Below are 26856 nucleotides of genomic sequence, written 5' to 3' on the forward strand. Positions count from 1 at the left end.
ATGAGTAACGTAGAAGTAGGCCAGCTAAGAGTGTCCCTTGAAGTTACAAACTGTTAGACCCGTTCACAAAACTTTATTCTATGCAAGTTTGTTTTACTTGTGGAAATTGAGGAGTTCATAAACAGGAGTATTACACAACTGCTCATAAAAACAAAATATGTGAATTGGGCCCTAGAATTCGTTTTTTTTTCTTTTAATTTGTTGCATTGGTGGGTGCTGAAATGTGAATCATTGTAGGGGTATTCTTTGCAATGCTTCTAATTCCTGTATTCTCTAGAATGTTGGGGAATGCTCATGAGGCTCTACTGCAAGAAAATAAAATGGACCCCCCAAGAATGCTTTGCATTTTCATGCTATGGTTTATTTACTTACAGCACATTCAGGTGTCAAGTATTGCGTCGCTAAATTGACAGGTCTTGTTCTGAGAGAAAACAAATGTACTCATATATAGCTGTGTAACTATGTAGAATCAACATAGACATAGACACAACTACTCACAGAAAAAAGGCTTTGCAATTTGCACCCTTCTTGTGAAAGCTTGTGTACAGGAATGAGGAGCAGAGTCTGACATTTCCCTCTCACAAATAAAAATATTCTTCCCAAAAAGGTGTGTGTGCCCGGTGGTTTCAGAAGAAGTGCACTGGGAGGCTGCCATAGTTTTTTTTACATCTTGTTATGTAGAAGGCTTGTGGCTTTTGTTCTAGGTTGTGATTTCACAACAGGCTCTTTGTGGTCACCATAGACAAACCTATTCCATTTCTCCTTTAGATCTTTGTCCACAAAAACAGATGGGCACAGAAAGCTAAATAGGGAGTGCAGTCATACATATCTCTGCTCGAAAATAAGTGGTTTTGATGCTTGGTCAAGGGAAAATAAAAAAATACCATCTGTGTTTTCTGGAAGTATGTCTTAGAAACCTAAGGTAGCATCCCACGCCCTTTGAATTGGCCCATCATTGTCTGGGGAACAAGAGTTGCTCTCAAGGCGATATTCCTTCAACAGATTGGAAGTGTCTTGCAATGATTGACACTTTATGAGCTGTATAAAATCTCCATTTTTTATTTCATGGAGTGTTGGAAGTTATGTTTATTATTGCACTCTAATTTCCACGTGTGTATGCTTTATATCATAAGTAGCAGTATTCTTGGTTCTTTGATGTTCACATTATTATTGCTCTGCATTTGACTTGAGGGTGTATTTTAATTCTTTACTTCTGCTACTAAGGATTTCAATATTTCTTTGAAGTGCATTGCCATTGCGTGCTGCCTGTGGTTCTCAACGAGCAAGTTTCTACTGCTCAAAGCAAGACGCTGACCAACGGGAGACTGTGCAACCATCACCCCATCCTCACAGCCACGCCTAGAGATAGAACCGAAAATTCCTAATTTTGCCTTCCTTATATTATGCCTGTTAATCGTGCATTCCTTCATACAAAGCCCTAAAAGGTGAGCGCCGAGGGGGCATTTTACTGGTGGGTGTTTGAGTGCCCACAACTAACCACTTTTAATGGGTGGATTTTGGCAACCGGATCAAAAGCTTTTTCTGAAAACTATCCAATCACTGTCCATAATGAAGTGCTGTTCAAGAAGGGGTTGGGATATTATGTGTGGTGTATGTGCTCGGCCTCTGATACTACCTGTTTGGGAAGTGGGTTTGACATAACCGTACGAAGGTAGCGTTGCCACCAGTCGTTTTGGTGTTTTTAAGAGTCTACAAAGGCCCAGACATGTTACCTAGTAAGACTATAGACACAATCGAAAGTATTTATTTGAAATATGAATTTTCTGCCCTTGATTACTTTAATAATTAGGGATTGCTAACACGGCTCTAGAACATATTTAGAAGCGTTTTCTATTTGTTGTTTGAAGTATGTACAGATAAGGTCTAAAAATACGGCTTTAAGTGATTTTGCTAATTTTTGCAGCGGCCGGGAAATTCAATACCGGTCGTGCCGGTAGAAAACCGGCTACGTGGCAACCCTATATGAAGGGCATGTGCTGGGCATCTAAATAAACGTTATGCGGCAGAATATGATATTCTGTAAGGAGAACAGAGTATCTTAACGCCAGTGCTCGTCAGACCTTTTAAAGATTGTGCCTCAACACGCTGATAGGATCCCCGCAAGTTATGCTGGGGACAAATAAATAAATAAACCTCAAGGGCCTAGTGTTTTATGCAATTCATTACACTTTTCCAAAACCTGTCACAATCCACGTTGGCCTGCTCACCCTAAACTGGACCACCGCCTGCAGCTAGGGGTCTTTCACAGCAAGAAGGAAAGAAGGTGGGGATAAGGCTTCTGTTTTTTTATTTCAATGTTTTGTATCTTCTTATGTCCTAGCAGTATGTTCCGGCATGTATCAGTGCACTGTTAAGTGTGTACATTATTAATATTTTTAAAAAATCAATAAAAAACAAAATGGCGATTGAAAAGTGGGAGTTGCTGATGGAAGTTTGGGGTTGGTTTTTTGTTTTCTTTTTACGGCAGCTTGAGCTTCTTGCCTGGAATTTCGGTAGTGGTTTGGTGTTTTCGTTGGCCAGGTCCCAGTGACCCGGTCTTCCTTTGCAAACGTGCTACTCAGAGTTATAATAGTTGTGTCCACTGTGACCGTAGTGGTCATCCTCGTCACCAGTGGTGGGGTAGTTGGGTGAAAGGCAGTACTTTGAGTCGAAGACTTGACGAGGGAGCCCGTAGACGGTCATGCCCTGCTGTGAAGCACCCTTATTGGTGCCCATCTGGAGGGAGATGTTCTGCATGTCGCAGTGCTCCATGCCCAATTTCTGCTCGAAGATCTGCCGCTTTGTGCCAGGAGCTGTCATGCCAGACTGTAAGGTTGGGAGAGAGAAGCAGAAATTAGGCTGAGTGACGGGAATACTTGGATATAAACAGATCATGGTGGCTGTTTTATTGTGTGGTCTGTGCACAGCAGATATGAAAGTATTTGGGCAACATACAGAAAACTCAAAACTGTATGGCACCCCATGAATATGACATGAAATACTAGAGGTTAATTATATAAAAGGTCAGATGGTGCACTGCATTCACGTTGCTTGAAGAACAGTGTGCGTACATCTAGAAGATATACTAGATGCTATAAAGATAGCAGTGCTAATTTAGCTCCATTACTACGAATGACAGAGCAAACCCCATTGGAATCTTAATCTGTGACCTGCAGGCTTGACTCTGATCTTGCAATAAGCATATGAATCTATTGACCAATTAACAGGACTGTGAAATATGACCAGCAGATGCATTAGCCCCAGGAGATGTGTTATTAGTTCTGTACTGAGCTGTCTGTTATCCAGCATTCCTCTAAAAGTGAGCAATGAAGCACTGCTGGGCCTGTTAGTCACTCTACACTAGGAAGTTTAGGGTCAGATGGTAGTGGCTGAAGTAGTCCTAGCCGCATTGTTGCCCCAAACCTTACCTGTGAAGCTCCTTTGTTGGTGCCCATCTGTAGGCTGATGGTGGCCTGGTCCAAAGGCTGGTCTGTACCTAGCTTGGGGTCGTAGAGGTGCCGGCGGGTGCCATAAGAAGTCATGCCCTTTTGACTTGCAAATTTATTGGTGCCCATCTGAAAAAAGAGACAGAAGAATTGATGAATTAGTAATATCACTTTGCCATGTCTGTGTTTCTTGGTACTGCCAGTGTGCACGGTGGACTGGCATATCATGTGGCTTCCCAATTTTAAGTATTCAAGGTATTTCTGCTCTTTTCGTTTTGTAAAAGTGTTTTGGGCAAGGTCATTGAGCATTTTACACTTGGCTGCAGTGGGCTTGGCCACGGTAGCATTACAAACCAAGGGACTGGAGTGCAAGGTGACTTTGTTTGCACCTCATCGCAGGAGAAACGTTTCTTTACGACTTACCTCCCATATAGTGAACTCTTGACCTGAGTTGAACTCCCTGGCTATGCACTTTTTTGTACGTCTCAAACTCAGGGCCCAGATCAGTGGCTGTCTAACTACTCTACCCTGCCAAACTGGTCACAAACAGTAAACCACATGTCACTTTTCCACATTGCATGGAATCCTACCACCAGTGCTTTGATTCTGTCTTGCCACAGAGGTCAATTCAGGTGGATATTTTCTCCTCAGCCATCTTTATGTACCCCAGTCTTTCTCCCGCTCATCTTTTTGTTTCACCCATCATCGACCAGCATCTCCTTCGTCACTTGATCTAGCGTGCAGAGCTCCCCTTGCAGTCCTATACAGATGCCATGCTGCTGAATGTTCACCTCCTCCCATCCTGATCAATGAAGTATTTATCACAATTCCCTGCAGACTGTGCCCTTCTAGCTGGCTACAATGAATTCAAAGTAGGGTGCGATGTACCCCCTAACTATCATGGCTTGGTCTGCATTCAAGAAATAGCACTACAATTTAAACAAAAAATAACTTTCTACCATGGGCGCTATAGGAGCCTGGTTTAAAGGTTCGACCTCACCTGTTTTTGCCGTCCACCAATTAGAGCTTCTTCCCTGCAAACACATGTATGTGGAAATGTTCTCTAATCCTAAACATTCCTTTTCTCTCAAGTTCGCTTTTTTATTTTGTAATTTCTAAATGTCGTTGCAGCCTGCCTTTCCTTCACGGAGCCAGCTAACAAATATGCATTGGCAAGGCCAATATGTCTATCACACAAGGTACGTCTGGATAAATGTCAGGTGAATAGGAGAGGGAGGTGTAGTGTCAGCGAAAGGAGAAGGAAAGCAAGAAGGAGAAATCCCTTTCAGGTCGAGAACCCTCACTCACTGTTAGGTGACGTGCTTCATCATGTGGGTTCCCTCCGCACACCGGGGTGTGGGCTACAACTCCCCGAAGGGAGGAGCTGAGGTGTTTTTCTCAAGGTGAGCAGCATTAGGTGAGAGGTGAATGGGGGGGCAGAGTGCAAAAAGAGAAGTGCTTTGAAAATGTCTCTTTGAGTCCACTAAATCTTTATTCGGTGGTCTCAAGGATACAATAAAAAGAGAGAGGACTAGGGATTGAACAAATATACCCCTGGATGTAGGTCAACATGTTTCTGCCATGTATTTGGTCCCCTAAAGAGATCCAGTGGCATTCAGCAGGACCATATTGAGTAGTCACTCTGCTAGTGTGAAAAAATTATAAATATACTGGCTACCGCAGGACAGGGCGATCAGATGTTCAACGACCCAAGCGATTCCTACTGGGTTTGTCTTTTCTGGAAACCAAATAAAAAACAATCACAACTATAAATACCAAACAATCCTTGGAGGGAACTCGGCATTCTTGAAAACTGAATAGTTTACCTAATAACTGATAGATCAAACCCTGTGAGTTAAGCAACAGCATTTGAAGTTTAGGTTACATATTTGACTGAAAGCCTATGTAATTCCAGGCATACAGGCGTTATGTGACTTACTTCCTGGCCACCTGGTCAAGCCTGGCTGCCAATTAAATATAGTGCCATTTTTAGGGATGTAGTGGCTACACAGGTACGCCTGCTAGTACTGGGTTAGCATGTAACCTGGAGATGATTAGCTGGTTTCAGATGGTGTTACGTGGTATTATTCATCAAATCTTTGTTTTCTTACTATTTGTCTGGTAAATGTCAGGGAGCCTAAGCTTATAGATATTTTTGTGCACCAGCCTCTGAAACTTTCACATGTAAGTCAATAGTGTTTGACACCAGGAGGACTTCAATTAGCTGAAATCGAGTAATACATTCTAAGCTGCTCCAAATAAGGGAGCCCCAAAAATCCTTAAAATGGAAATGCTCCAGCAGTTTGTGCCGCCTACCTAGACCCCTCCTCATCCATCTTCCCCTTTCTCCCTCCAATATCCTCTATAACCTGCTTAGCTCCTGACTTCATATACTGCACAGACCTTTCGAGTATTTTAGCAATTGGCTGCTATCCTCAGCACTAGTTTTTTCTCAGCAAATATGCGTATAACATGAAAACGTATACACTGTCATGTCTCTCTTTATATATTTATTTCAATCATGCACATTTTTGTTAAGAGTGTTTTACGCTTTCTCAAATTTGCTTGAAAAGGCACCATTTTGCCCCTTCTTTTTTCTACATTTTCTCAGGGGGCGAACCCCGTTCCCCCTCCCCCCCCCCCCCCCCCCCCCCTCGATACACCATTAGGTTGTTCGGGCTCGCTCGCTCGCCGCAGTGAACTCGGACAAAAATTTTGCCCTCACCACTTTCAAATGTCACCAGCCACCACTGCTCATGCTTCCACATAGGTACGGAGGGTTTAGTGCCCGTGATTTTTTATCTTAATTACTTGTGGGCGCAAGTGCACTTTGGGCACTGCTGGCACTACCCCACAAAACATACCCCACATTTTGCGATTGAAAGTGACGCTACCACCCCATTCCCCCCAAAGCTATACTGACACATGTAAATACGGACACCTGGACCACATAAATTAACACTACCCACTGCACTTTACGTGTTTGGCATGCACTAACTGCTCGCGCTAATAAGCTCCATTTCTATGCGCCGGCTGCTTCATTGATGCACCACCCTGCAATCTCAGTCGCACAGGTGCCCAAGGCACTTGCCCAGTTGGTCAAGTTGAGTATAGGGTCAATGGGGGACCTATATCGTGTGGTAACATTTCTAGAATTCAGGGACTTTGTGGGCGTGCATAACGCAACCCCTCTTTTGCAATTCATATACCACAGGCTGCGACTGGCGCTGAAGACACTGTTCCCCTCCTTCCCACAAGAACCAGAGACTGTGTGGTTCCTGCAGATGCTCCTCACTTTTACCGCCCGCAAGAAGTTGATAACTAGGCTCTACAACCCAGAGCGAATTGCCTGAGCAGCCCACCACTGCTCTGACACCTGTAGCGTGGCTTTAGAGCAGTTAATCACACTAGAAGATTAGGAGTTCTGCTGTGACCCAATAGGTATACTCATATCAAACTGCAATCTAAGAATAATTCAGCAGAAGTACTATTCTCCTCTACAGCTACACAAATTTGGTTTACGGGAAGATGCAAGTTATCGATGCTGCCGGAGTCCCTCGGCTGGTTCTTGCACTTAACTTGGGATTGGCCTTTGGTTCATGGGTTTTGGAGGGAGGTGACAAATGCCCTCTCAGATATGGTGATGGAGGAGATAAGATGCACACCCAAGGTCTGTCTCCTGGGCCTCATGAAGCCCATCCAGACAGTGAACCATACATTTGTGGCTGTGGCACTGTTTATTGCAAAACAAAGGGTGTCAATGTGCTGGGGCAGGAGGAGGGTTCCCAAATTTGATGAATGGAAAACAGATACAGCTTATTGTAAGGCTCAGTTAGAATCCTATGCAGAGGAATTGCCCTGTGCATCGGGACCTAAGGACTTTTTGGCCCCTTTTGTGTCATATCTCCTAACATCAGATGCTGTAGATAGGAATGCATGTAATGATACTGCAAGACTGCCGGAAACGGAGGCCATGTAGGCCACAGATAAGGTGATCTGGTTCTCTACTTGCTGATGTAAGACACTGCTGGTATCTTTTGTGCAGTTTTTTTATGTCTTGTATTTTCTGTAATCGTCCTAAAAGATCAATGAAAAACTTTAATTTAAAAAAAGTATGAATTTAAGCATGATAAAAGGAAAGAAATGAAATTGCAAAACACAAGAAAGGATTATGTACAATTGTTCCATATCATACATGCTAAGAAATGGGCCATTTATTTTGCAGTAGAATAAATACACTACTGTGGTAGAATGCTTGCCAGGCATATTTTGTAAGAGGTGACTAAGTCAATTACAGTATGTAAAAGTATGTATGTTAATCTGTTCAATTATAAACTGTCTTTTACCAAAGGATTTGGTATCAAAGAGAGGAGTGATGGGCTATTACTGCTCTTAACAGAGTAGAAGGTCCAGTCACGACGTACCCAACTAATATGTCTATACAAAAATTGTCGTGTTGTTCCTAAGGGAGGAAAAGAAAATGATACAGTCTATGATGCAGGTGATTTAAGGCAGGGTAACCAGACGGTAGCCCTGGGAATCCATTTTGTTGGATTTAATGCCCTCACACACCTTTTCAGGTGTCATGCTTCATCATTTGGGCCTGCTTCTCGTTGGGGCGGCGGTGCAATACCCAACGGGCAACACCTCGTAGAGGGGCTCTTTGGCGGAGATCTTTTTCCAACAGCCGTATAGATGAAGTGCGGGTGTGGGGCCAGAACAAAAGGGTAGACGTGGTGTAGTGAATTAAAATAAAGCTAGTGGTACCGGGAATACTTTATTCGGAAGGGCCACTGCTCTAATTAAAAAACGATTTTTCTAGAGGAAAGTTATGGAAAATAATGTTTCCAGCTATCATCTAGAATTTTTTATAGTCCGGTCAACATGTTTCTTTCTACTGTGAAGTTTGACTAGCGATTCTTCAGGACCCAGATGACTATTAGCAAGCTTCTAATGGTGGAGGCAACTGTCTACGCTGATACCCTAAAGTGTGGTGTCTGTATGCTCATACCGTCTGGTTACCCTGCCTTAAATCACCTGCATCACAGACTGTATCATTTTCTTTTACTAAAGGATATCAGAGATATTCTTCTCTTTGTCGCTCTTCACCCCAAGCTCTTCCTGACTCCCTTCTCTCTCTCATTCACATTGCCACCTCTGTGTTTCATATGGATCACTGACATAATATCGAGGGACAGAATATCAACTATCACAAATATTGTGTAAAAAATATCGACAGACAGAATATTGAGTTTGTATCTACAAACAGGTAAGTACAAAAATATTGAGTATAAAATATTGTTTACTAAAATATAGTTTATAAAAATATCGACTTTATTAAAAACAATGTTAAATTAAATTAATATTAAAAATTAATTACTAAAATATACTTAAAAATACTTACATTAACTTATAATAATTAAATAATTAATAAAAGTTATAAAAATATTTTTTACATCACATTTGTTAAAACATATATATATAGTAACATAAAATAATTAAATAATATCCAATATTATTACCGTACAATAGCAGAAGTGTTAAAATTACTATTCCCACTCCAAAGAGTGCAATCGTAGGGAAAGCGTTGGATAGCGTAGGGGTTAAAATTACGATTCCCACTCCAGTGGGTGCAACAGTAGGGAAAGCGTTGGATAGCGTAGGGGTAAAATTACTATTCCCACTCCAGTGGGTGCAACAGTAGGGAAAGCGTTGGATAGCGTAGGGGTAAAAATTACTATTCAAACTCCAAGGAGTGCAACAGTAGGGAAAGCGTTGGATAGCGTAGGGGTAAAAATTACTATTCCAACTCCAAGGAGTGCAACAGTAGGGAAAGCGTTGGATAGCGTAGGGGTAAAAATTACTATTCCCACTCCAGTGGGTGCAATAGTAGGGAAAGCGTTGGATAGCGTAGGGGTACAAATTACTATTCCAACTCCAAGGTGTGCAACAGTAGGGAAAGCGTTGGATAGCGTAGGGGTAAAAATTACTATTCCCACTCCAAAGAGTGCAACAGTAGGGAAAGCGTTGGATAGCGTAGGGGTTAAAATTACTATTCCCACTCCAAAGAGTGCAACAGTAGGGAAAGCGTTGGATAGCGTAGGGGTTAAAATTACTATTCCCACTCCAGTAGGTGCAACAGTAGGGAAAGCGTTGGATAGCGTAAGGGTAAAAATTACTATTCCCACTCCAAAGAGTGCAACAGTAGGGAAAGCGTTGGATAGCGTAGAGGTTAAAATTACTATTCCCACTCCAGTGGGTGCAACAGTAGGGAAAGCGTTGGATAGCGTAGGAGTAAAATTTACTATTCCCACTCCAGTGGGTGCAACAGTAGGAAAAGCGTTGGATAGCGTAGGGGTAAAAATTACTATTCCAACTCCAAGGAGTGCAACAGTAGGGAAAGCGTTGGATAGCGTAGGGGTAAAAATTACTATTACCACTCCAAAGAGTGCAACAGTAGGGAAAGCGTTGGATAGCGTAGGGGTTAAAATTACTATTCCCACTCCAAAGAGTGCAACAGTAGGGAAAGCGTTGGATAGCGTAGGGGTTAAAATTACTATTCCCACTCCAGTAGGTGCAACAGTAGGGAAAGCGTTGGATAGCATAAGGGTAAAAATTACTATTCCCACTCCAAAGAGTGCAACAGTAGGGAAAGCGTTGGATAGCGTAGAGGTTAAAATTACTATTCCCACTCCAGTGGGTGCAACAGTAGGGAAAGCGTTGGATAGCGTAGGAGTAAAATTTACTATTCCCACTCCAGTGGGTGCAACAGTAGGAAAAGCGTAGGATAGCGTAGGGGTTAAAATTACTATTCCCACTCCAGTGGGTGCAACAGTAGGGAAAGCGTTGGATAGCGTAGAGGTAAAATTTACTATTCCCACTCCAGTGGGTGCAACAGTAGGGAAAGCGTTGGATAGCGTAGAGGTAAAATTTACTAGTCCCACTCCAGTGGGTGCAACAGTAGGGAAAGCGTTGGATAGCGTAGGAGTTAAAATTACTATACCCACTCCAGTGGGTGCAACAGTAGGGAAAGCGTTGGATAGCGTAGGGGTTAAAATTACTATTCCCACTCCAGTGAGTGCAACAGTAGGGAAAGCGTTGGATAGCGTAGTGGTGAAAATTACTATTCCCTCTCTAAAGAGTGCAACAGTAGGGAAAGCGTTGTATAGGGTAGAGGTAAAAATTACTATTCCCACTCCAAAGAGTGCAACAGTAGGGAAAGCGTTGGATAGCGTAGGGGTCAAAATTACTATTCCCACTCCAAAGAGTGCAACAGTAGGGAAAGCATTGGATAGCGTAGGGGTTAAAATTACTATTCCCACTCCAGAGAATGCAACATTAGGAAAAGTAAATAGTTCATATATTATTGTAAAAAAATTATATTAATATAAAAAAAATTATTTAAAAGTAATTACCAATTTAATATAATATAATAATTATTCAATTAAAATTACTAATTAACATTAATTATTACAATTAGTTACCTATTAATACAAATTAATTACTAATTTACTATTAATTATTTAATAATTAAAAATTAATTAACAATCAATTAGAATTAAATACTATTAAATTAATGTAACTATTTAATTAATTTAAAAAAAATTACTTCCCACCCTATTCCCCTATAAACCAACAACCCGCTACAGAGAATAAATTAGTAAAATTAACATAATTAGCAATTAATCAATTAATTACCAATTAAAATATAATTAATTACCAAATATAAATTAACTATTAATTATAAATTAATACCAATAAATACATTTACATATTTAAATAATTATAATTAAATTACTTCCCACCCAATTCCCCTATAAACCCACAACCCGCTACACAAAAATTTAGTTAAATTAACATAATTAGCAATTAATCATTAATTAAATTTAATTACCAATTAAAATGTAATTATTTACCAAATATAAATTAATTAACAATTAATTAAAAAATAATACCAATAAATAAATGTACTTATTTAATTAATTATAATTAAATTACTTCCCACCCTATTCCCCTATAAACCCACAACCCGCTACAGAATTAAATTATGCAAAAAAGAAAAATACAAAATTCATCAATAAAAATTAATTATAACATAAATACACACTTTTCACACATATTATAACATAAAAAACACTAAAAAAAATTAGATATTATTAAAAAAACGATATTTTTAACAATCTATATTATATACTTCGATATCTTAACTTTCTATATTTTTAACATTCGTTATTACATTACTTACCTTAAAAACGATATTTTGGATAGCTATATTCTGTCCATTCGATATTTTGTCCAATCTATATTTAAAACTCAATATTATGTCCAATCGATATTTTGGACTCGATATTTTGACTGTTCACCGTTTCATATACGTCACTTTCCTTTTTCTCTCTCTCCTCTGACCCTCTATCCTTTGGTTTGTCCCATATATTTGACTTGCACTTACTCCCCTGTTCTCCAGTATTAGGGGTGTCTTTCATAGATTCACATGCTTGAATATTCCCCGTCGTCGAAGTGGGAGTCCCACGGTACATAAAATAGCAATAATGCTAAATATATATATATATATATATATATGTGAAAAAACATAATACATAATAAAAGAAGAGGTAAATACAAATGAAAAAAACCTCCAGAACAATTCCTACATAGGAATGCATGGTAAAGAGAAAAACCACTTGTAACACATTAGTGTCATTAGTTAGTCCAGACTACAGCCAATCAGGCGCAAGCACCCTCTAGAACCTTCTCCTCAGAAGCCCCAGTCCTCAGATTTTCTACCGCACGTCGTGTGAAGGGAGTCTCCCTGAGCTCTGCACAGTTCTTTGCTTCAAATCTTCTACTTCCAGTCTTCTCAACATGTCAAGTAAGAAGTCTTTATTCAGACCTTTCTCTTCTTGTGGGAAGCTGTGTCTTTTTGATAAAGACCCCCACCAGAAGTGTATTTATTGTCTATACCCTGACCATGAAGTTGGCAGCTGCAAGTTCTGTAGAACTTTTTCTACAAAGTCTCTGAAGGACAGAGAAGGCCGGCTTCTCCTTTGGCTCCAGCATCTTAAAGACAAGGATTCTGTTCTGTCAGACGCAGAAAGTTTTCACTCTGGTCCTTCTTCAGCAGCCTCTAAGCGTGGTAGTGTTCAGGATATTCCTTCTCCTTTCCTCAAAAGGAAGAAACTGGCCCTGCCTCTGGCCTCTGTGGTGTCTCCTACCACTCCTACTACCACTGCGCCCACGAGACCTGGCTCACAGGCGTCTTCTGCTGCCTCTAGGAGTGTTTCCACGCCTCTTAGGATTCCGTCGTCGACGGGACCGTCTACGAGCGTGCCGCCGCCGACGTTGACGACATCAGCTTCTGCTTCGTCGACGACGGTCTCGTCGTCAGCCTTCACGTCAATGAGAGTGTCTTTGCCTTCTCAGCCTGTCTCGTCGACGATACCCATCACCTCGTCGACGAAGAAACATTCCTCGTCGACGAAAGCCATTCAGAAATCTTCGTCGTCGACTAAGATTCCGTCGACCAAGGCCTCGTTGACGAAGACTCCGTCGACCAAAGCCCCGTCGACGAGGGCTCCGTCTACGGAGATTCTGCCTGCGTCGACGACTCCATCGAGGACTGCACCGTCGACGGCTGTACCGTCGACGACAACATCTACGATTCGCCCTTCGACGGTACCTCTGACGGCGACTCCGTTGACGGCCACAGCGTCGACGATGGATTCTTCAAAATTGACTACCAAATCAACACCGTTGACGATAGCGTCGACGGAACCGTCGACGGTGGTACCGGCTTCCTTTGCCTCGTTGCCTTTAGTGCCTTTGAAGTCTTCAAGATCCTCTGGAGCTGCTGATCTTTCCCAACGTCGCAGTAAGGCTCCGTGCCACCAGTTATCTGCTCCAGAGCTGCAACCACCCTCTCCAATGTTTGCCTCTACCTCTGAGCATGACACTGATTCTGAGAATGAAGATGACACGTTTGGGGCTGCCCATAGTCCCTCTGATTTGATCATCAAATGTCAGGAGTCTGACCCCGACGAAGGTGGCGGAGACCAGGAGTCTCAACCTGAAGAACAGTTTGTCCAAGTCCCTATGGCTACATTAACATTGTCTTTGATCTCCAATCTCCAGCATATGCTGGATGACTACAACCGTCGTTTCCCAGCAACGCCGCAAGGTACTCCTGTGCAATCTCCTGCTGCCGTTGCACTACCTCCACCGTCTCTTCCACCAATTTTACTGCCTACAACTTCGTCTCAAGTTCAGACGTACATCAGAATTCAAACAACCGTGTATCCGCAGGATGCGGATTATGAGGCGGTTCCAGAGCGAGAGGACGGAGAGGTCCCTGAGGATTCGGATTCGGATGCAGGCGAACCCGGTATGGCGGAGTGGGACGACTACCGAACGCAGACGCCCTCTCCTCAGCCTGGAGACTCTGGTGATTCACCTCCAGTAGATATCGCCAGTTTTCATCTTCTAATGGACAAAGCGGCTCAGTGTTTCAAATTACCTAGAACACTTCGTGAGGAGGACTGTTTCCCCAACGATTTTAAAAATAAACCTTACAAACAGGTCCACACGATTCCAATCATCGATTTTGTTTGGAAGGAAGGACTTAAACTCATGCTGGCTCCAAACACCTTACCTGCTCAGATACCGCACCTTGAGAAGAAATACAAGGCCCCAACCGGTTCTCCAGCATGCTTGATCTCTCACCCTAAGCCAGACTCAGTAGTAACTCAAGCTGCACAACGTAGAGCCCGGAATCCAGCGTCTCCAATCACTGCGCCTCCCGATAGAGAGGGTCGGCGCCTGGATGCTATTGGCCGCAAGTTTTCTACCATGGCTTCCACTTCTGTTTGAGCAGCCAATGCCTTAGCCATCTTGGGGCGCTATGACCGACAGATGTGGTCGGACATATCTGCATTAGTGGATCTAATACCGGAGGCCTCCAAGGCGAACGCTCAGCAGATTCTTCAAGATGGGAAGAGAGCATCGGAAGAAATGATCGACTGTGCAGTTGATATTGCTGGTACAGGTTTCTGTCTGCTTGCAAGTGCAGCTGCCCTCCGACGCCAGGGTTGGTTAAAATCCACCTCCTTCCGGCAGGAAGTCCAATCCAGGATCCTTGACATGCCGTATGATGGTGAGTCGCTGTTCGGGTCTCACATAGATGACGCTCTGGAGTCCATTAAGAAGGACACCGATTCGGCGAAGTCATTGTGCATGTTGCAATTCCGAAAGCAGCCCTTTCTAAGTGCGCGCGGACGCAGCACTTCTTCCACTTTTCGAGGAGGACAACAGTACCGCTCATACAATCAGGTTAACCAGCGTTATGCCTCCAATCAGCAGCAGTCCAATCGCCAGCAGTCCTCCAGACCCTATAGGGGTAAATCCTCCTATCTCGGATCCACTCCTAAGCGCCAATGACTTTTATCATCCCCAAAGTGTTGGAGGTCGAATCTCTCTGTTTTATTCCCAGTGGTCCTCCATCACCTCGGACCGCTGGGTTCCAGATATTGTACGAAGGGGTCATACCTTAGAATTCGTCAAGATTCCTCCTCGTACTCCACCATCTGGCCGGCCTCCTCCACACCTCAAGGAGCTTTACCATCAAGTCCATCTTCTTGTTCAAAAAGGTGCAGTCGAAGTGGTCCCTGTGCATCAAAGAGGAGAGGGGTTCTACTCTCGATTCTTCCTCATACTCAAGAAGACCGGAGACTGGCGGCCCATTCTGGATTTGAGGGCTCTCAACCAATTCCTCAAGAGCCAATCTTTCCGCATGCTGACACTACTAGAGATCCTGCGTCTTCTATCCAGCGGGAATTTCATGACCACCATAGACCTTCAAGACGCGTACTTTCATGTCCCGATTCTCCAACAGCATCGCCAGTACCTGCGTTTCAAGGTGGGACAAACGCATTATCAGTTCAAGGTCTTGCCCTTCGGACTTCGATCAGCTCCTCGTGTGTTCACAAAGGTACTGGCTCCTGTGGTGGCTCACCTGCGTCTCCAAGGTGTTCAAATCTTCCCATACTTGGACGATTGCCTCCTCAAATCGCAATCCCGCCATCAACTATGTCAGGACACTCGTCTTTGTCAGCAGGTATTTCAATCCCTGGGGTTGGCCATCAACGTCGATAAGTCACAGTTTGCGCCGCTGCAAACCAGAAATTTCTTGGGAGCTATCCTAGAAACGAGACTATCAAAAGCGTTCGTCTCGCACAAGCGGCAACAGAAGATCCTTCGTCTGGTCTCCCTCATCCGAACAAAACAGTCCGTTCTGTTCGGACGTTAAAATCATTTTTGGGGATGGCATCATCTTGTATAGCACTGATCCCAAATTGCAGGTTGCGAACCCGTCCCATTCAGGAGGAACTGGACGGACAGTGGCGTCAGGTCTCCGGGTCCTTCAACGACCTAGTTGCAGTCACAGCCCGCATGAGAAAGAGTTTACATTGGTGGGCGCAGCCAACCAACCTGCAGATGGGGACTTCGTTCCTCGTTCACTCACCAGGTCTCACGCTCACGACGGACGCCTCTCTGGAGGGCTGGGGCGCTCATCTCCAAGGCCTATCCATCAAAGGCAAGTGGACTTCGCCCCAAAGCAAGTGGCATATCAACAGGCTAGAGTTGATGGCGATCTTCCTAGCGCTCAAATCATTCCTACCTGTAGTTCACGGAGAGTCAGTGCTTATCCAAATGGACAATACCACTAGCATGCACTACGTGAACAAACAAGGAGGAACCAAGTCTCCACACCTGTCTTGCTTGGCCCAGTCAATCTGGGATTGGGCTCTCCGTCATCAGATCACCTTGACGGCTGTCCATCTGCCGGGCGTGTCCAACATCCTAGCGGACTCTATAAGCAGGTCCACATCATCGACACACGAATGGGAACTGCACCAGCCGACTCTGGATCTTGTGTTCCACCGATGGGGTCGCCCAGCTCTAGACCTCTTTGCAACGCCAGAGAATCCAAAATGCCCATCTTAAGCAAGCTGGCATCCCCACTACGGTTCGTGCGGGAATGCCCTTTTGATCGATTGAAGCGATCTATTCGCTTACGCTTTTCCGCCGATTCCGTTAGTACCGCGGGTGCTGTGGAAGATGCAGAGGCAGCCCTGTCACATCCTACTGATCGCACCTCGTTGGTCCAGACAGGCATGGTTTTCGGATCTGCTTCTGCTGTCCCAGTGCGAGCCCATCCCTCTGCGTCCTCGTCCAGACCTCCTAACGATGGACAGAGGCCAAGTGTGCCATCCCGATCCCTCCACGCTGCAGTTATCAGCATGGAACCTGAGCACCTTGAATTCGCAGACTTAAACATATCTCTAGAATGCAGGGACATCCTCGCTCATGCTAGGGCTCCCTCTACCATCAAAACTTATAAACTCAAGTGGAAAATATTCTGTCATTGGTGCCTAGCAGCAAATGTCCATCCAATCCATTCTACTCCGGAGCAACTTCTTCCGTTCTTCTTAAGTCTCGCTCAGTCCGGACTTTCACATGCTACCTTGAGAGTTTTCCTAGCTGCAATCTCTCGCTTCCGACACGATGGCTCTTCCTCCCTCTGTTCATCCAGAATCATACGCCAGTTCTTCAAAGGGCTCTTCCGTAAGTTCCCACTTGTTCGGCACCCTCCTCCACCATGGCACCTCAATGATGTTCTATCTCAACTTATGAAGGCACCAATTGAACCTATCCATAGGGCTGATATCAAGTTCCTCACTTGGAAGGTTGCGTTGCTTTTAGCTTTGACTTCATTTCATCCCGTGAGCGACCTTCACGCTTTCACTATCAAGCCACCTTATCTGCAATTCAAACCTGACGGCGTGGTGCTTCGCACCAACCCCTCTTTCCTACCTAAAGTGCCTACGGATTTTCATCTGAATGAGCCTGTGTTCTTAAAGACTTTCTTTCCGGACCCAAAGTCTCCGGCGGAGCAGCGCTTGCATTCTTTGGACATCAAACGATGCCTTAAATTTTACATTGCCAGAACTGCCTCCTTCCGCAAGTCCGACCAACTGTTCATTGCTCATGGGCGACTGCGTAAGGGGCATCCAGTTACCAAACCAACAATTGCCCGTTGGCTTTCTTCAGCCATTACCTTCTGTCATCAACAAGCAGGGAAACCATTGCAGTCTTCAGTGAAGGCTCATTCTACGAGGGCGATGTCTTCATCCACCGCCTTGTTTGCCGGTGTGCCACTTAATCAGATTTACAGTGCAGCGACATGGTCCAGCAGGCACACTTTCACCAAGCATTACTGCTTGGATGCCATCAATGAAGCGGATACCACAGTGGGGCAGCCAGTGCTTTGTCATCTTTTCCAATAAGGTGAGCCTCTGTTCCCTCCTCCTTGTGTTCTCCTGTGATTGCTATTATTGTTACATGACTGCATTATTACTGTCTTTGGTTTTTTCCATATGTGCCTAGCAATCTCAGCTCTACGGAGGTTACTGCTCTCTATTCTATTCAAGCATGTGAATCTATGAAAGACACCCCTAATACTGGAGAAGAACAATTGTTACTTACCTGTAAACAGGTGGTTCTCCAGTATTGGTGTCTTTCATAGATTCACATGCGACCCACCCTTTCCTCCCCTCAGAGGCTCTCATCTCCTCATGCACTCTAGGTCTCTTTGGTGCTACGAAAACCTGAGGACTGGGGCTTCTGAGGAGAAGGTTCTAGAGGGTGCTTGCGCCTGATTGGCTGTAGTTTGGACTAACATAATGACACTAATGTGTTACAAGTGGTTTTTCTCCTTACCATGCATTCCTATGTAGGAATTGTTCTGGAGGTTTTTTCATTTGTATTTACCTCTTCTTTTATGTATTATGTTTTTTCACACATATATATATATATATATATATATATATTTAGCATTATTGCTATTTTATGTACCGTGGGACTCCCACTTCGACGACGGGGAATATTTAAGCATGTGAATCTATGAAAGACACCAATACTAGAGAACCACCTGTTTATAGGTAAGTAACAATTGTTCTTCTATGTCACATGTTTCATCTTCCTTCCATGCCTAGTCTCTCTTTTTCCATGCATTTCTTTCTCTTCCATGTCTCTCCCCTTCCACTCCCATTTTCCGCTTTCTGGCCATCCTGACGGAAAACGGGACCGCCCGCCATATGTACGGCGGTCCCGTGGGGGGAGATTAGGATGCGCCCGCCACACTGGCGGGCGATTATGCATTTTTAACTTTGTGGAGGGCAGTGCTTTCAGCAGCACCTGCCGCAATGGTAAAAATGCATGTTGTGCATTTGCATGCACAAAGTGGCAGGCACTGCGCGGTGCCTGCCGCATGTGGATGCAAATTCAGGGGGGTACCATAGGTACCCCCATGTGCACCCCCCACCCCCCAACTTCCTCGGGCCCTCAACAGGCCCTCAATTGGGAACTCCGCATGCCTTGGCAATTGTTCCGATTGCCGGCTGGGCGGACTGGTGTCTTAATATGGTGGCGGTGCCTAGCAGGTACCCCCATCCATATTAGGATATGTGTTTTCAAAGGCCTTTCCATGGTGGCAATGCCGCCATAGAAAGGCTGGTGGGGAATTGCTTTAGGGGCCCGTTGTGGGCCCCCGGGTGGTAGGGGGGCTGCACTTGGGGGGTACCTATGGTACTCCCTCCATTGCCATGCACAAGGTGGCAGGCACCACGCGGTGCCTGCCACGTAGTGCATGACAATGCACAACATGCCATGGTGGCATTGCGGAATGCGGCCACCAGGGTGGCAGTCGCATCCTAATCAGTGGTGTGGGTCGGCCGCACGTCTGGCAGTCGGTCCCAGCACCGCTAGAGTGGCGGGTGTACCACAATCCTAATAACCCCCTAAGTCTTTCTGAAAGGAAAAAAGAGGACTTGTCACTGTCTTTAATTAAAAGGATGCACGTTTTCCCATATAGGAATACAAAAGTAACGTAAATAGGTACGAAACCCAGTAACACCCAAAGTTTGCTTTAGGTACAATGGAAATAAAACCGAAGGAAGGGTGAATGCTGAATTTAGGGAAAAGAGGACAGGAAGGTTTGAAAAATTCCTGAGAATCTGACTTACAAATGTGATGGATTCACTGCAGAAGGTGGCTCCAAAAACACACGCTAGCAAAGGCAGCATGCGTATTCACTGTTGGTGCATTGTTAAACCATTTACCAGGATCTACGAAGGCCAGCAATGAACATTCAATGTGAATTTAACCTTCGTGGATGAATCAGCAAAATTCTGAGGCTAGAGATGAAAGTTGTGATGGTGGGTTTCAATGATTTAAAAGAGCGAATCAAATATCCCTACTATTGTATTGATAAAACCACCCCATCCGTACTAAACGCTGCCCAAAGCACCCATGACAGAATTGGAAGACCAAAAATCTAAATGAAAGCTTCGGTAAGGTCAGCGGGTTGGGGTCAATAGTTCAAAAAACATATATTAATTGCAAGTATATGCAAGAAAGTGAAGAAAAGAATGGGAAATAGAAAGCATACTACTCACTAAGTGTGGCGGGCATATGATTTTGCAATAATATGTTTTAATTTAAAAAAGATTAACCTTCGCTTATAATTTTTATTTAATTTTAATTTAGATCAATATGTGTACTTCTTTGCTGGCAGGCACACTGGGAACACGTATAGAAACCATTTTTTATTTTTATTTTAAGACACTTCATGGAAAGCAACTCTCACTGGTTCAATGCTTAGTCCTGGCTTTGTAGTAATGTAACGTGAGACAGTTTAAACACACAAAGGTGGCAAAAAAGAATAAAGAATGGGAAAAGGCATTTACTAAGTGAAGTATTGGCCCACCAGCCCCTGCACTGAGGGGCACGGCTTTTAGTCGTTGTGCACACATGATGAGGAAAAATTCCGTCACTCACAGTGCAAGAGTGCAATGGCTGAAGTGGGCTAACTTTACCCATAAACCCATGTTTATGCTGGGGTTGGCGGTAGCAAAAAGTAACAGATAACTAAATTGACCTGTGGATCAAGAGAACTGTCCTAAAACCACTTAATGTATGTATGTAATTCTATTTATGTGTTATGTTCATAACTACATGAGGCCGGCAAAACAGCATAAGCTGTTTATAGGGTAACCTCTCGCCTCCCGAGTGAAAACAAGCACTGGCGTTGCCAATAGGTCTCGCAGTAGGAAAGTTTGAGCTATTGGTTGTGTAAATGACAAAGCCCTTTATGTATTCTAAATGATAACAACAGTGAAAGGCATTGTTATTTGCCATTGTAATAGTTCCACCTGTCGTACTGCGCGATCTATTGGCAACGTGAGTGTTGTTCGTGTGTGAGTGGCGTTGTGTGTGTGAGTGGCGTTGCGTGTGTGAGTGGCGTTGCGTGTGTGGCGTTGCGTGTGTGAGTGGCGTTGCGTGTGTGAGTGGCGTTGCGTGTGTGAGTGGCATTGCGTGTGTGAGTGGCGTTGCGTGTGTGAGAGGTGTTGCCTGTGTGTGAGGCGTTGGCTGTGTGATTTGTGTTGCCTGTGTGAGTGGCGTTGCCTGTGTGAGTGGCGTTGGCAGTGTGAGTGGCGTTGGCAGTGTGAGTGGCGTTGCATGTGGCAGTGGCGTTGCATGTGTGCGTAGTTGAGTGGCGTTGCATAGTTGAGTGGTGTTGCGTTGTTTAGTGGCGTTGCATGTGTGAGTGGTGTTGCATGTGTGAGTGGCGTTGCATGTGTGAGTGTCGTTGCGTAGTTGAGTGTCGTTGCGTAGTTGAGTGTCGTTGCGTAGTTGAGTGTCGTTGCGTAGTTGAGTGTTGTTGCGTAGTTGAGTGTCGTTGCGTAGTTGAGTGTCGTTGCGTAGTTGAGTGGTGTTGCGTTGTTTAGTGGCGTTGCATGTGTGAGTGGTGTTGCATGTGTGAGTGGCGTTGCGTAGTTGAGTGTCGTTGCATAGTTGAGTGGCGTTGCATAGTTGAGTGGCGTTGCATAGTTGAGTGGCATTGCGTAGTTGAGTGGCGTTGCCTAGTTGAGTGGCGTTGCGTAGTTGAGTGGCGTTGCGTAGTTGAGTGTCTTTTAGTAGATGAGTGGCGTTGCGTAGATGAGGGTGAGGTGTTGAGGGTGAGTAAGGATGAGTGAGAGTGAGGGTGAGTGAGGTGTTGAGGGTGAGTGAGGAGTTGAGGGTGAGTGAGGTGTTGAGGGTGAGTGATGGTGAGGTGTTGAGGGTGAGGTGTTGAGGGTGATTGAGGTGTTGAGGGTGAGTGCGGGTGAGGAGTTGAGGTGGAGGCGTTGAGTGTGAGTGAGGGTGAGTGTGAGGTATTGTCATTGAGTGTGAGTGAGTGTGAGTGAGGGGGTGTGAGGGTGATGGGGGGTGATGGTGAGGGTGTGTGAGCGTGAGGGTGTGTGAGTCTGAGTGTGAGTAATTGTCATTGAGTGTGTGTGAGTGTGAGTGAGGGGGTGTGAGTGTGTGAGTGTGAGGGTGAGGAGTTGAGGGTGAGTGCGTGTGAGGGTGACTGTGGAGTTGAGGGTGAGTGAGGTGTTGAGGGTGAGTGATGTGTTGAGGGTGAGTGAGGTGTTGAGGGTGATTGAGGGGTTGAGGGTGATTGAGGGGTTGAGGGTGAGTGAGAGTGAGTGAGCGTGAGGGTGAGTGAGGGTGAGTGTGAGTTTGGGTGAGGTGTTGAGGGTGGGTGAGGCGTTGAGGGTGAGTGAGGATGAGTGAGGGTGAGTGAGGAGTGAGTGTGAGTTAGGGTGAGGGGTTGAGGGTGGGTGAGGGTGAGGGGTTGAGGGTGAGTGAGGATGAGTGAGGATGAGTGAGGGTGAGTGAGGGTGAGTGAGGGCGAGTGAGGGCGAGTGAGGGCGAGTGAGGGTGAGTGAGGGCGAGTGAGGGTGAGTGAGGGTGAGTGAGGGTGAGTGAGGGGTTGAGGGTGAGTGAGGGTGAGTGAGGGTGAGTGAGTGAGGGTGAGGGGGAGGACCCAGGACCTAATTGGGACACAGACTGGCATTTCTGCTCCAGACGACTAAGAAGCGGCCACAGAGAGCCAAACGATAAAAGCACAACTAACGAGAGGCTGAAATTCTACTTGAATATTCTGCCCGCGTTGCCTTGTTCCTTTTGAAAAGGAGATACCAACGCTGAGCGCTGAGATACAGCGTGGCACTTCCTAGCATTTTCGTGGACCTCAGTCGCGTATTCTGCAGATGCGTACAGAAAATGCTCGTCTATAGATCCCAACATGGGAGTAGAAAACGGAACATGGGGACTGAACCACCACCACAACGGACACGACCATCTGTCGGGCCAACCCGAACCGTTTGCTGCAAATGGCGGCATGTGCGCTGCAAAACAAGGGGGTGGGGGGCTGCAGCGCACAGACCACCCCTCCAAAGCAATCGACAGAAGAAGCATGGCGTCCTTTTCTGACCCAGGTGCACGCGAGAAAAGGGCGCGCGTGCAAAACGAAAGCAGACGCCTTTCACGATGTTGATAAACACGATTGATTTTTGCCATGCATGAAAAACCATGAATGGAGGGAGAGGGAGCCAGCGAGCAGCCAGCCAGGCGGTGGAAGCGGTGCGAGCACTCGGACAGGAGAAACGCGACGTGCACCCAACATGGGAGTAGAAAACGGAACATGGGGACTGAACCACCACCACAACGGACACGACCATCTGTCGGGCCAACCCGAACCGTTTGCTGCAAATGGCGGCATGTGCGCTGCAAAACAAGGGGGTGGGGGGCTGCAGCGCACAGCCCACCCCTCCAAAGCAATCGACAGAAGAAGCATGGCGTCCTTTTCTGACCCAGGTGCACGCGAGAAAAGGGCGCGCGTGCAAAACGAAAGCAGACGCCTTTCACGATGTTGATAAACACGATTGATTTTTGCCATGCATGAAAAACCATGAATGGAGGGAGAGGGAGCCAGCGAGCAGCCAGCCAGGCGGTGGAAGCGGTGCGAGCACTCGGACAGGAGAAACGCGACGTGCACCAGAAACAAAAAAATGAAACGCCGGATGGGGGCGGGAAAGCCTGGTGGGAGGCGTGAATGCGCGAGGGGAGGCAGGCGGATTGGGAGAGAAGCCTGATGGGGGCGGGAGAGCCTGGTGGGTGGGCGTGAATGAGGGGAGGACTGGGCTGGGCTTGCATGCGGATTGGGAGAGAAGCCTGATGGGGGCGGGAGAGCCTGGTGGGTGGGCGTGAATGAGGGGAGGACTGGGCTGGGCTTGCATGCGGATTGGGAGAGAAGCCTGATGGGGGCGGGAGAGCCTGGTGGGTGGGCGTGAATGAGGGGAGGACTGGGCTGGGCTTGCATGCGATGCGCGTGCATGTTGACGGGCACTGCATGAAAACCGCGGGCTGAAAGCCCTTTGGTTTGAAGAGAAAATAGCCGACTTGAATTCTCCCCATTTCCCATTCCTGCGGAATGGTAAAGGCTCGACCTAAAAAATCAGCGAGAAGTCCTGAAAGGATAGTTTGGACTGGCTATGGTAGTACTGCAAAGAGCCAGCAGATGGCAGCAAAGCTCCACCAAAAACGCATCGTGGAATAGCCTGTCACCCTTCGAGTTGCAACATATCGCTGTTGTTTTAGTAACTTTGATCCATTTAAGATAGAAACAAAATTAGTTTTTTTGTTAAAATTTGCAAATGATGCTGTCGTTGACGGATTATGTGTCTAATAAGGCAAATCCATAATTATATTGAAAATTCTGAAGCCTAAACCACGCATAATTCCCTTGGCCAGGTCTATAGGTTATACTCTCTTATGTATCGGGCCCTTATGTCAGAGATCTGTTTTATTGACTCAAACAATCATACGTTCTGGCAATATTTCACAAGCAGACAGTTATACTTTGAATTTGTAAGCTCTCGATGCTCTTTCGAGCAAATGCCATCGCGTTGTCAGCTGAGGCACTGGTTTCAGTAGACATGACAACAAGGAGATCGTGAGAGGCTGGTCTTCATATTGTATTGTAATTGCATTTATATAATGATTACTGCCTCTGATGGGGTGTTGAAGAGTTTTTGTTAGAGCAGGCAGCACGCTAAAAGCTGGAAAGGTCTTTGGAACAGACTTCGTCTATATCTGACCCAGGTTCATAGAAGTGGAAGTTTAAGCATTTTGCCTGGCTGTTGAGTTGAAACAGGAGTTTTCACAAAAAAAGCCCTTCCTGGTGTATGTGTATACTACAGGGTTGGACAGTCGCAGGGTTACAGGGCTATAGAGTCGCAGTCTTTCAGAGGGAAGAGATACCTACTGCATCAGCCCTACTCATATTTCAGAGATAACTTTGTCCTGACAAACAATCTCATTTCCCACCAGGCCAGTCTGACTTTGATATCGCCACAGTTCTGCTTTGAATTTGTGAGTCTCCCACGTTCAAACACGGTGTACCCATTTATCAATTTAAAGTAACTTGCCCCTAAATATAAAATTATCGCATCCAACACTTTCAACAAAAATTTGCATAATTGTATTTTACTGTATTGTATCATTTATAAAGTGCTTCCTGTGCCTCTTGTCAAGGCCTCAAAGAACCCACCATGTCAACGAACAGATCAGGCCCCATCTTCCAGTTCTAAATAAGGATGGCATTGGTTGTGGTGATAACTCAAGGGTAGAGGTTTCATGTTGTACATGATGTCAGATACTCCAAAATGTCTACATTGAATCCTGCCAAGCCCCTCACAAGTTCTCAACTGGGAACTCGTTTCTGCTATATCAAATTCTGCATTGCCTATTTTTTTTATGCAAATCCATATTTTACAAAGAACTCAGCTTGAGTTACATTTGACATCAGGAGTGTAAAATTAAGCACGGAAATGGGGGTCGGGCGCACATACCTGCAGTCCAATGATATTACGGCCTTCCTTCAGTTTTTCCGGCTGGAAGCGGCGCTCCACCTTGTCTGCATACTTGAGGCCCATGTTTACTTTGGCACCCTTTGTCTTGGCCTGCATGGTGAAAAGAAGTGGTTATAATAGACCATAGGAAGAGGGAGAGCAGGTCACCCTAGCATTGTGGTGTGCACGCAGCACTAACAGCTATTGGATTCCAGTTTCAAAGCACTGTACATAACAGCTTTTATCCCAAATTGGTGGTACTCATTTCAATGATCTTGGACGGCTCAAACATAGAGTAGACTGTACCTGGGAGGCTAGCCCACCATCCTCAAATCTCTTTTGTTGTTTGTAAATTAGAAATGATTGATTTCATAGAAAAAAATACTGCAATTCTTAACAATACAAAACGAGATCAACATGATGTGGCACTACAAATATATAAAATGCATTCCTTCATATCCATCTAAAAATTATACAGGACATTTTTGCTATGACCAAGCAACACACATTTTACAGTGATTTCATGTTTTTCAATTATCCCTAATGTCCCTAATATGTGTTATTAGGAGCAAACCTCCACAGACTTTTTATAGGTTACTTATAAGAGTAAGAGCTCTCTCTAACCTGTATGCGTTTCTCATTTTAAGTGGCACCATATCATCAGCCTTTACTGATTTTGCCCCCAACATTGATGAAAATACACACTTACGGACTATGACATTGAAATAGCTTGTCTCCCTGACACTTCCTATCATAGCAGAAAGAGTGTTAAGGAGAACAGCAGCAAAAAACAAACATGAAGGAGGGCCCTAGGGGAATCTATATTTATAGACCTGCTTGTATCTTGTCCCCCAACTGAACAATATACCACACGAAGAGATACCAAGGGTCTTCTATAGTTTTGTCAGTGTTCGGTACCAATTTTTAGTATCCAAAACGACACATACCAAAAGGTTATTATAAAGAATTACAGAGGAGAGGAGAGAAGAAGAATGAATGTTCAAACGATGAAGGAAAAATTTACCCATCAGCCCACATAATAGCGGAACTTCATCATCTGGGTTGTTGAGAGAAGTTGGTATCCGATAAGCACTTCCACAGGAAAATTCCTGAGGATAGCTAGTGTCGGATCCACAGGTTGGACCATCAACAAAAAGATGAGAGTTTTTAAGGCTGTAAGGGCAAGTTGCAGTGCTCAGAAAATGTGAAAAGTGTAAACAGATATAGTGGTGATCTAAAAATGCCTGTCTTGATGTCTCAGGAAACTTTATTAAATACGACCATCAAAACGACATAATTAAAAGCAGAGTGGAAATAGTATGTAAAAAATTACTATTCACCATGAATGGTAATGGGTCAACATGTTTCAGCCCCCACGGGCTTTCATCAGGACCTATGATGTTCACTACTGCAACACTTACCACGTGTCGTGATAAATAGTCTCGAATATGTAGACGTATCAATTGTGAAATATCTTTGTTTTCTCAAAACCTCTCCCAAAATTGTAGGGAGGAACAGCCTCACCTCGCCTGGCACTCGCTCAGGTCAAAGAGGCCACGCACTCTCCATCGTTGCCTCAGTCTGGCATCTGAGCCGAGGGGGGCCACCTCCCTCTCCGC

At 45.0% G+C, this 26856-nt stretch overlaps 1 protein-coding gene across 1 annotated transcript in view; it reads right to left on the reverse strand.

Annotated features, from left to right (window-relative positions):
* Positions 1-334: 334 nt before the first annotated feature.
* Positions 335-26856, reverse strand: part of CNN1 (calponin 1) — a 222624-nt gene continuing 196102 nt past the window's right edge. The window contains exons 5-7 of the mRNA XM_086962588.1: positions 25238-25348; positions 3429-3575; positions 335-2826 (exon numbers count right to left, since the gene is read on the reverse strand). Coding sequence (XP_086818714.1) covers positions 2575-2826; positions 3429-3575; positions 25238-25348 — 510 coding nt within the window. The 3' untranslated portion in view covers positions 335-2574. The remainder of the gene's footprint in view (positions 2827-3428; positions 3576-25237; positions 25349-26856) is intronic.

The sequence above is a fragment of the Lissotriton vulgaris genome, chromosome 1_1 (genome assembly GCF_964263255.1).
Source record: "Lissotriton vulgaris chromosome 1_1, aLisVul1.2, whole genome shotgun sequence".
NCBI lineage: Eukaryota > Metazoa > Chordata > Amphibia > Caudata > Salamandridae > Lissotriton > Lissotriton vulgaris.